A 12,363-nucleotide genomic window follows, 5' to 3' on the forward strand; every position below is an offset into this window, starting at 1 on the left:
CCCTTGTATTTTCACTTTTAATTTGAAACTTTTTATATACAAAGAAACACAACAATAATTGAAATAACAGGAAAACATCATTAACTTTTGAACATGTCAAATGCTTGAACTTGAGTGCATAAAGTTTATTCTTCAATACATTACGGCGATACATGTCAGCATAGGGTCGATTCAGAACACATAGTATCATTAATGTGTACACATGCCATACAGGTCATTAAAACGTCTATTCCTAATCTATGGCTATAATTAAAAACACATTTAATACCCCCAGGAGAGAATTATAGTGCCTGCATGTATCCCCCAAGTTATTTACATCACAATTATTATCGTAAGAGCTCAATAACTTAACGAGTTTCAAACTTTTTGTAGACATTATAACTTGTTTTCATTATTCAGCCAAGTCATAAACGCTTTGATGGTTACGTTTAAATTAGCCTGTTCAATGTCCCTCTTAAGACACAAGAGAAGAGGACATACAATATTCCACTGACCCAAACAAGTCCGTATCTTTGCAATTTGATTCTATTTAGTCTACTGACTGTATAGCTTATAATTGCAATAGAAACTGACAACATTTATGTAGATAAAGCACTCCCAATAACGACACTTCAAGCTGTGCAGAGAACACAAAACCATACCGGCAGACTTCTTTCATCATGTACATGATGTAAGTCACCATTAATGATTTTTTATCTCCGTTCTAATCATAAATGTATTAAGTAAAACAGATGTGTTACTTAAATTTTTAGGACTGGGGAATGCATGCCTTACAGACAAGGTTCAGCCTGCAAACCTACAGAACAAAACATCTAGATCAAAATCATTAAACAAGCTCGTAATCACTATGCAAATATTAGACTTCACAATCAAAGTGGTTACAGCTTAATTGTTTACCCACTATCATGATCTGAAAGGTCACAATGACCCACGGTTAGTGTGGTTGTTTACCTGGTGGTTACCATGGCGACACATATAGCTTAGTGTACGTTTACTACATATATAATGGCCTCTTAATCATTTACACACACCTTCCTGACAAGTTCTTGAAAGACATAATTAAGTAGTTCCTGTTCCATATGATATGCAGTTTGAGTAGGGGTGTAAAGATTCACAACAGTTTGGTGTCAACTGATGCAATAAGTGTCATCTTCCCGAGGCAAGAGAGTCAACTGACTATAAAAGTCCAGTTTCCACCCTTGCCGAAATAGGCAGGAATTATGGAGATATATTTGGGCTGGAATAACGAGTCTATTCATAGTCCAATCAAAATCCCATAACGAAATAAAATTCCAGTGCATAAAACTGCCGTGCAGATTTCTGTCGATTGCAGGATTTGCAAAGCATGTATATCGAAAACTTGGTGTCAACTTTGTGTCACTCTGCGAAGTAAGACCCGTGATATTACAACATACATAAATTATTTGAAGCAAGTGTAAGTGATATAAGAGGTGGAATCTGATTGGACAATAGGAGGAACAGAGAAGGTGCGTAACTCATAACAGCCACTGGTGGGGCTACGTTTGAATCCAGATTTTCCATCCTAGTTCAGCAAGGGTGGAAACTGGACTTTCACAGTCAGTTAACTCCCTTGCCTCAGGATGAGGACAAGTGTCTGACAGTCCAGCATTCAAAATTCATGTCATCTGTTCGCCTGAGACGACTAAACTGTGCCAAGGACAAGTGAAATCCATTGATTGTAGTCCTCATTGACCAGTAACCTTTGAGGACTGTAAATGCATCAAGTTTGCTACAAATAGGAACAGAATACAACTGACAGAAAGTGTCTTGTTCAAGCAGGAGTAGGTCCAAGCTCTGAGAACTTGTAAAATACTGAGGTTCTTCTATACTCTTCTTAAACAAGACTAATTTCTGAGGCTGTTTTTCCCAACCTATTGCTATCAATTAGTGAGTATGGTTTTTCGCTGCTTTTAGCAATATTCCAGCAATATCACGGCGGGGGACACCAGAAATGGGCTTCACACTTTGTACCCATGTCGGGAATCGAACCCGGGTCTTAAGCGTGACGAGCGAACACTTTAACCACTAGGCTACCCGACCGCCCCTATTGCTATCAAGACATCAGCTGTATTGTAACACATGTAGCGTTACAGATGCAGGAGTCATATGCCCTATCATTAATGCTGGGGCTACTGGTTGAATAATTTGTCAATAACTCAATCCTGACAGTCAGGTCGTTTATCAATCTACAGTCATATCTGAGCAATATAGAACAAAATAATTAGGAAATTGGAAATATAGATTTAGTTTGAGAACATATTTTATTTTGTCAGGTAATGACCATAAACTTGATGAATTTCCTATTGAAATGACTGATAGCAACAGTGGCAATCAACTTGCTCTTGGTAGGCATGGATGCCATTGGATTCATATATCACCAGACCCGTGAAGATCCGGGGTAGAATAGGTCTTCAGCAACCCATGCTTGCCATAAAAGGTGACTATACTCGTTGTAATAGGCAAGTAACCGGGTCGGTCGGTCAGGCTTGCTGACTTGGTTGAAGCATGTCATCGATCCCAATTGCGTGGATCGATGCTCATTATGTCAATCACTGGATTGTCTGGCCCACAATCGATTAATATACAGACCGCGGGAATATGTCTGAGTGCGGCGTTAAACAACAAACAAACAAACATCATATATCACCACAGTAAACTAAGCACTGTTTTCATATTGGCTCAAACACAGTTACGTATCAGCAAATTCAAACTAATAATTACTGTAATTTAATAATTTTTGTTTGATGCGAAAAAAATTCAAATTATCATAATTTATCAATGATCGCTTTGATGACTATTTTATATGAATTTTTAGAGCAATAATCATCACTATTATAATAAATATTTTATAAATAAATATAAATACTTAATTATTATCTACAGATATCATTTACACAATGTCATATACATGTCACACAAAACAGCTCCATAACTCACAAAACATCATGATTATCCAACATTTGAAAAAAGTTGCTTCAACCAATTTCTCGGTGCTTGCCCATAATATATTTAATACTTGTAACTCTATCATGTCTATGCTTCAACTTAGCAGATAAGCAGAAGTTTTTCATTTCCTTGTGTAAATAGCCTAGACACAACAGAACACTTCCAGGAAATGTCCTTGAGGTACATTTCTAGTACAGGGCAAACTTCAAGTCAAACATTGTGTCTACAATTACGCAAGGCCCAGTGTCTACCAGTACACAACAATTCCACACTGTAGCCAATAGAATTATTGCCCTGGGTGCTATATTATGTCAGAGTTTAATTATTCTAGCAACTTGTTCACCTTTATCGTGATTATTTGAAAAATGTCCAGCATGAGGACAGACCAGTTCTTCAGTTCCCTGTAGGGATCCCGGGCAAGACAGATAACCAGTTTCCAATCTTGTACATGCTGTAAGTGGCAGTCACTATAAGCATAAGGTGTAGGGCGGGGCCAGGATTGAAAAAAGGGGATGGTCCAGCCATTTGTAACGTAGGGCGTAGAGTGGTCTGTGAGCAGGACAGTACCCACAGAGTGGTCTGTGAGCAGGACAGTACCCACAGAGTGGTCTGTAAGCAGGACAGTACCCACAGAGTGGTCTGTGAGCAGGACAGTACCCAGAGATTGGTCTGTGAGCAGGACAGTACCCACAGATTAGTCTGTGAGCATGACAGTACCCACAGAGTGGTCTGTTAGCAGGACAGTACCCACAGAGTGGTCTGTGAGCAGGACAGTACCCACAGAGTGGTCTGTGAGCAGGACAGTACCCACAGAGTGGTCTGTGAGCAGGACAGTACCCACAGAGTGGTCTGTGAGCAGGACAGTACCCACAGAGTGGTCTGTGAGCAGGACAGTACCCAGAGATTGGTGTGTGAGCAGGACAGTACCCACAGATTGGTGTGTGGGCATGACAGCGGGTTAATACTTTCCCTGCAAGAATCAGTGTGTAACCATAACTGTATCTCACCTGTAAACTGAACATGTGATGGGTTCCACATCCTCCCTGCTACTTGGAATCAACACATCTGTAAATAACAACAACATTGTCATAGTGTGATTATCAGTTGACATAAATGCTTTAGAGAATTTTGATTAACAGGCTCATTATAAGCACATTGTCTTGTTTGCCTTGATGATGATAATACTGCATCTTGAAATGGCAACTCATTTGACAATGAGTGAGTCTTTTTACTGCTGCTGTGAACAGTATTCCATGTATATCACAGTGTGTAAGCTTACTGTGGAAGGAAAGCCTGAAGTGATGCAGGTCTCAGATATTACTACTTTGGTGAAAGATTGGACAATGACAACAAACTACATCTCAAAACTCCAGGAAAGTCCTATTTTTCACCATCTTGATAACAAAAATATTCCTCCAATTTCTGTCTTTCATTCTGTAACACAAACAGACTGACATTAACTGTTTTACATTTGCCAGTCTGACCACCCGAAGTTAAACTTACCGGTCATTATTAAAGTTTACTGGCGTTTGCCCAGTGGTCCATTAAATAAGGGGTGAGGTGAAGTGGGGTTTAATGTTGCGTTCAAGATTATTGCACTTATATAGCGATGTGCATGCATGTGTGTGTGTGTGCGGCTAGCCCACTGAGGTACCATGCCACAGTTTAACATGAATACCCCACTCAGACACAGTATACCAAATCCTTTAATGTCTTTTGGTACGACTTGACCAGGGATCGAACCCCTTCTTTCTAGTCGCCGGACAGACGCTCTACCACTTGACCACGGAGGTGGTCGCAAAATGGGGATGTCACGCTACGCCTACCCCAAATACTGACAAATATGGTAATACTTGATACGATATGTTTTGTGATAATTACATACACACACATCACCATTATATTCCATGTCCAACAAGAACTTGTTGCTGCCAACCAGTTTGTGTTTAACTCAAATGACTGTAACTTGTTCTGTTACAATTTGCATATACTCACCAATTTTGTCAAATCAAAAAATGTTTTTAAAAAAGCAGCTATTTCCACCTCTTATTAGTCTGTCTTACAGACCCTGATACAAATATATATCAAATACAGCCCATGCAAGTCTATAATATTTGGCAAGTCTAGATCACTGCAGTATCTGAAAATGAAGAGAGTCACTGGGCTTCTTTTTATTATATTTTTATTAAGATAACTGAACAACTGTTTTTATGTACGATATGTTCATTTCAGAGACTAGATTTTAGTCTAACCTCTTATATTCTAACATGACACTGAAGAAAACAAAGGACAATTTACCATGGAGTTTTTTTACAAACCTTGATAGATGCGTCATGCCATGTAAACACTTACACTCAATCCTTTGGTGACATCAAGTCAATCATGAAGCAGTATCGATGCTAAAAGCTGATTGAAGTGTAAATTACTAACACAACATTCATAAGATGGAATTATGTAACACAAACTTGATTGAAAAGGCTTGTACCACAACTTGACCATGACTGATCACCTTATCTTTGATCTCAATGTCATCGGTCACACATGTGTGAGGCATGTTTGACAAGTAACGTTTCAATAGCATCATGATCATAGATTACAGAGTCTGGACAGGTAAGGATGTAATGCTTTGCTCCAGAGCAGTGATAGATAACAGCCTGATTAGATATTGCTCTCCATGTAATGCTTTGCCATAACCACTACCCAAAAGGCATGGACCTATTCATGCTGCTGGTAAATAGTTTTATAACCCTTGTAAATGTTTAGCAAATTAGGATTTGTCGTAAAACATGCATAATTAAAGCATACATTGGACCATACTATTAGCTGTGCTAATTGATATACAGATGTTAATTAGGTCACCAACTGTGAACCTGAAGCAATGCGGGGCAACATTCTTCTCACTTCAATATACACAACCCATACTTGCATATGTTGTGTAATGGTCATCAGTTTTTAAGAAAAAAAACAGTGAGCTGTTGTCTGTACTTAAAAAAAAATAAAAAATGACACAATGAAATACCCAGATCTAATATTTTCGCACACGTCTCTATTTTCAACTTTCAGTTGTTTCATTCGATCACAGGACCCAATCTTTCTTTTGAATAATTTCTTTGTCATAATTTGACATATAGGCCGAATGATTACCAGCAAGTTCATATCGAGATGTACAGAGGTGTTTAATATTCAGAATGTCTGTCATGATCATTTTTGTTTGTTAAACACTCTGTAAAACGTGAAACTGTGTATCAAGCTTCTTAAAAACAAACTGGCATGACATTAGATAACATTTCATTCATACCACCTGAATACTTGAATCTTACCTGCTTACAGTTAAAACGTCAACAAAGTGATCATGACAACAAAAAAGCGTTCTGTCGCTTGAAACTTTACTGATAACGACAGTCGTCATCGCTTTCATATTTTCACATAAAAACAACAGCTGACATCTATAAATCAATGAGCATCTGCCATGATCGCTATGAGCACGCGACAGTGTTTCAAAACATTTACACATGCTGGGTTTCAAACAAAAGTTGAACACAGGTGTGACAGACTTAACATAAACATTGTAAATACAGGGGTAAAAATCGAATTTAGTCGCCTGATCAGACGCGGTTTTTGTGTATTTACCTCACAGAGACTCTTGGAGTGTTGATAACACAAACACAAATATTCCCTGCCCGTTTTGAGACTCAGGTGTGACTTCTATCAACAAGTGTCCGCATCTTTGCCCATCACGAAACAGCGCCACCTCTCGGACAGGTGTCTCCAGGGGAAGTCAGTCATATAATACCAGTTAAACCTGCATACCGTTAAAAAATTGAAATTTGAAATAAAACGACTTTCACACAATATTGGTTTTCATTATTTTTCGAATGGAACGATCTATCTGTAAATGAGAAAAGTTAATCGTATGTAGTTATTCGAACATCTGCTTGAAAATACTAATTCTCGTCACGTGGAAGAAACTGAAATTTATATTTCAACACTTCAATATGTACAGGAGATGATTCAAATTTGAAAACAAATAAAAACAAACTGGGGTTTTATTTGAAAACAAGACTTTCAGATTGATATAAACTTCCGGTTTAGTATAAATTAGATTTTGTAGGTAACATCGTCAATACCTTACAATCTTGTGAACGCTATGTAATGAACGTGGTGTACTTAAACCGAGCAGTATTTACGATGCTATATTTTAAGGACGTAATTAACTTTTAGTCACTTCTAAAAAGTCCTAAAACACATTACATTACTATTTTAAAAGGCACTTTTGAAATTGCAAAACATACCAATCATACGTAGTGTGACCTTTTTCTTTAAAATATTTACATTGGAAGCCTTTATAGATAGTTACCAGAGAGTGGTGAATGATGCTAACCTCGCATCAAAACTAATCCGGCTGCACTACAGCAACCTGTAAATAATCGAGCATGGACCAGACAAACCAGTGACGGCACGAGAAGCCATCCACGACATTGATAACCGCGAAACGGAACCAGTCAAGTCAAAGAGCATGACAACCCGACCGACAATAATCCCGCCATTGAATTCCACTAAGCTTACATTGCTACAACTGGGGCGGCTGGGTAGCCTAGTGGTTAAAGCGTTCGCTCGTCACGCCGAAGACCTGGGTTCCCCACATGCATGGGTACAATGCGTGAAGCACATTTTTTGGTTTCTCCCGCCGTGACGTTGCTAAAAGAGGCCTCAAATACAACCCATTCTCTTGATACAACTTTATAGGAAGTTCATTCATCATTCATTATATCTTCTGAGATTCCGTGATTCGAAATATCCCCACGATTCCTTGTTTGTTGCCAGAGTTAAGTTATAGGGCGAACATAATGGCTACAATATAGGATTACTGATGTATCTAAGAGGGTGATATAGCTGGAAGATTGCTAAAAGCGGCATGAAACCACACCCACTAACTCTAAACGGGCGACACACAGAAACCCCAAACTCACTGACATCATGTGTTCGAACCCCGGAGGACAACATGGAATGAGTGAGTATGGTTTTACGCCGCTTTTAGCAATATTCCAGCAATATCACGGCGGGGGACACCAGAAATGGGCTTCACACATTGTACCCATGTCGGGAATCGAACCCGGGTCTCCGGGTGACGAACGAACGCTTTAACCACTAGGCTACCCGACCGCCAAAGACAACGTGGAGCGTGCTGACTTGACCACTGGGGTGCCCGGTCCAGTTCCGGGCCACAGCCCACGCTGAAGGTTGACTGTCCAACTACAGACGTCAAGCATTGAATATATAAAGAGTCGATACTGAACTTTCAGACTCGTGCACTGGCACACATCATATTTGGCCTACCTTTAGTGAGAGTGTTTTTGTAGCCAAGTGGTTAAAGGATTCGCGTGTCATGCCGAACACCGGCTTCGAATCGTGGATTCGTATGGAAACAAGAAACACGACCCCAAGCAACATATATATGCTTGTCGTGAGAGGCGACTAACAGGATCGGGTGTTCAAGCTCGCTGACTTGCTTGATTGCATAACATCATATCCCAATTACGCAGATCGATGCTCATGATACGATGTCAATCACTAGATTTGCTGTTCCTGACTCGATTACTTGCAGACAACCATCACAGAGCTGGAATAGTAGGGAATTTAACAACAAACAAACACAAGAACCTGTAAAACCTATTCCCTATGTCCCCGTTATTATAACCGTTACCCTGGCTGCAAGATTAATGATGCGGTATTTAGCAAAAATGCTCACTCACTCACTCACTCTTTACCGTTACTCAGAGGATTCCGTAGATGAAGGTACATTTCTAAGACAACAATTGGGCGAAACATACGATCTACCTATGCGGTCAGTCCAACGCGGTTATTCTCCACTAATTGGGGGACCTGGCGCCCTAACATCACCAAATCTGAGTCAAATACTGGGATCACGCACGGCAACTTGAACCAATATTTACACTTTTGCTTAACGATTGTGTTAAAGGTTCTAGCCTAGCCAATACGTCCGTGGGACGTGCCGGGAGACTAGTTCTAAACAACGGCGGAGGGGGGTCATGGCGAAGTGCACACAAAAAGTTGTTTCCAATTGGATGTTTCTTCTTTTGTACTCTTCTCTCGGACTGTCGGACATCTAGAGGTTGACACCTATAAGGCAATAAGTGTTCCAATGTCATTGTTAAAAAACATCACTGTTTGTAATTTGTAGATCTAACAGTGAGTGTGAGTGAGTGCGTTTAACGTCGCTTTGAACACTGTTTCGGTCATGTCATGTTTATTTCAGCAGTATGACTGCGGCCTGTAGAAAACCGAATCTGGACCAGACCATCCAGTGACTGCCATTGTGAGCATCAATCCTTGCAATAGGGATACGATGACATGCAGCCAACCAAGTCACCGAGCTTGACCACTCGGTTTATTTAGGCGCCTCTTACGACAAGTATATAGATTGTTGGGGGCCTGAAATTCCTACGGGTATGTATAATGGGGCGGTCGGGTAGCCTAGTGGTCAAAGCCGAAGACCCCGGTTCGATTACCGACATGGGTACAATGTGTGAAGACTGTTTCTTGTTTCTCCCCCCGTGGTGTTGCTGGAATATTGTTAAAAGCGACGTAAAACCATACTCACTCACTGATTATAATATAGTATGAATAACATTTTTGTCAAGCAGAATTCGTCACCACCCGCCTCTTTCCGTAACCCGCAAGAAGACTCGTCCCTCTGTCGATGAATGTTATGTGCGAAAATACGACAAACCAATCAGAATGCACGAATGATTTCAAGTTCTTCGTCAAAGAATCCCTCAAAATTATTTTTGATTTAACATATGTCTTGCGTCTAAAAATATACCAAAGACACAGTTATATGGGTTCAATCATACTGTATAATTCCACACGTCCCGATGTGCTTTAAATTGCATCTGAAATATATATAATATATGGGGAAATGTGTGAAACATTACGCAACGAGTTGTCAAGAGGGGCACGAGTCGCTATTCGGCTTGTCCCGGAATAACACGAGTTTGTCACGAATGGTCAAGCAGGAGATGATCATATGTGTGACGAGGTCCACACCGTCGGGGTACGATGACACGTTGTGTCAACCAAGTCACCGAACCCGACCACCAGATCCATGTAGTAGCTTCTTACGTCTGGACCAGACCATCTAGTGATTGACATTGTGAGCAACGGTCCACACCGCCGGGGTACGAAGCGACGCGCAATCAACCAAGTCACCGAGTCTGACCACACGGTCCCTTTAGTGTTACGACAAGCACAGGATCCCAGGGACCTTTTCTAACCAAGGTTCCTCACGTCGTCAGTGTCAGACCTCAGACGCAGGTCGTAGACGTTTAGCCTATTAATTTGGGAAGCTAATCAGCACGGGTGTCGAATAATCTGGGATTAGAATCCGTGATCAGCGGATCCTGGCACGGCTAAGGTACGCAACGTATTGACTCACGAAAGCATGTGCGCGTGTGTGAGAGTGTTTGGTTTAACGCCGCTTTAAACAGGAGGCCAGTTATATCACAGTGTGTCAGTTTGGTGTTAGCGGAAAGCCCCATGTCATGCACGTCTCAGATGTTTACTACTTTGGTGAAACCCGTTACACCTGGCATGCCCAAGGGACGCAACTCTGCACAGCGAATTGCGGCGCCTTAGACGACTGGGTCACTCAAGCATTTGCACGTTTACTGTGAGCACAAGGCGTTAAAACACGGCGAGTATTATATCACTTACCTTGGCCGGTAGGCTGTAATGGTTTTAGTTTAATTCAATATATCACCATGGAAAGGATATCTTCTTGTCAAATATAAGAGAGCTGCGCGATAAATCGCAAAGAACAGTGAAGAACGAAGCGTGGTTTATTTCACAATACACATTTCTGGAGATTCGAATATGCGCTCGCAACTTGATGAAACACATCGGATAACGTTATTTTTTAGAGGTATGTATCAAGTAAGTTGTTCCCCGTAGATGTAGCTGGACTGCGCAGATAGACGCAGTTGCCGAACGACGGATGATCAACGTGAGGACTGTGAGAGTATGCGGGAAATATCAAACTTAACCCACCTGTTCGTAAAATGGACATGTCCGACATTTTCGAGGTCGGAGTCTATCCAGGCAGTCATCATTATTGAACGTTAGGTAAATATTTTTAAAGCTTGTAATTTTATCAACATCCTTAAAGAGACTGTACATAATGTTAAAGACTATCTCCCAGTCGATGCCATGTTAGAAGTGAATGGTGTAATAGAATTCGACTGGACAAGAATGTGTTTGATTCAGTCGTTATGAAATGACGGAACATCTTATGCCAAGAAGTTTTGGGTTCATATGTCAATGGATGCACGAAAAGAAACCTACAGTATTCTACTTGGAGGTAAACACAAATACCCACGTGAGTTTTGTTTCCTGTCAGGTTTGACCGTGGCCTTGTGGTCAATTGACATAATGAGGAAATTTGCCTCTGTGAAAATAATATTTTGACCTGTGTAAATAAACTAAGTAAATTTACTTATGCGATTAAACAGTTGCATGCGTATTAGAGCAATGGGGGCACTATTTGACAAAATTAAAAAAGATACACAACAATATTTCTGGGACTAAATGTCAGTCTTGATTCAGCTTAAAATGAAGCTGTGAAAAGAATCGTTCCTCTTGACAAAGCTTAACATACAATAATATTCTATAAATGATCTTTTGACTAAAACGTATATACTTGTTACGTTTGCAGTTTGATTTACAGTGAGGGAAGGGTAGAAGCCTATCTTTCTTTCGCTGAAGCCCCCATCGACTCTGGAAGAGCTGGACCAATCGATGATGAATATGAATAAAATCGACAAACAGAAAAATCAATCTCAAAGCCATAAAAGTGCCCATCAAAGGGAGATAACAATACGAGGAAAGTGATACCTTCTGACAAGTGCGGTATAAACTGTCATCGATTCAAAAAGATAGCAATGAAATGTTCAATATATCGGCGGAGATATAATCCCGATATCTTCAACACGCCAGCTGGGACCTCGCAATCGGTCATGCCGCAGATATTCCTACGCCCAGTTAGAAAATACCCTTCTCCCCAAACGCACATGATCCTGTCATCTGAAAGTTGGCTTCATACAGAAGGAGATATATTTCCCTACGGTGGATTACAGGGATGATGTGATTAAGAAAATTGAGACTAGGCAGCCATGCCGTCGTCTGACTGAACATACTCGACACGTGCCGTCAAACATAGCCAATAAAACACTGCACAGAGAGAGAGAGAGAGAGAGAGAGAGAGAGAGAGAGAGAGAGAGAGAGAGAGAGAGAGAGAGAGAGGGGGGGAGAGAGACGGAGAGAGAGGGGGATCGAGAAGAGAGAATGAGAAAGGAGAAAAAGAAGGGAGAGAGAATTAGA

The 12,363-nt window shown here is 40.6% G+C and overlaps 1 protein-coding gene across 2 annotated transcripts in view; it reads right to left on the reverse strand.

Moving 5' to 3' along the window:
• LOC139467038 (rab11 family-interacting protein 1-like) overlaps window positions 1–6,708 on the reverse strand; it is a 65,223-nt gene extending 58,515 nt beyond the window's left edge. For both annotated transcript variants that reach the window (XM_071248749.1, XM_071248748.1), the window contains exons 1-2: window positions 6,598–6,708; window positions 3,975–4,032 (exon numbers count right to left, since the gene is read on the reverse strand). In XM_071248749.1, the coding sequence (XP_071104850.1) occupies window positions 3,975–4,005 (31 nt within the window). In that variant the 5' untranslated portion in view covers window positions 4,006–4,032; window positions 6,598–6,708. The remainder of the gene's footprint in view (window positions 1–3,974; window positions 4,033–6,597) is intronic.
• Window positions 6,709–12,363: the final 5,655 nt, after the last annotated feature.

This window comes from Haliotis cracherodii, unplaced genomic scaffold (assembly GCF_022045235.1).
Source record: "Haliotis cracherodii isolate W230 unplaced genomic scaffold, xgHalCrac1.p SCAF_19, whole genome shotgun sequence".
Lineage (NCBI taxonomy): Eukaryota > Metazoa > Mollusca > Gastropoda > Lepetellida > Haliotidae > Haliotis > Haliotis cracherodii.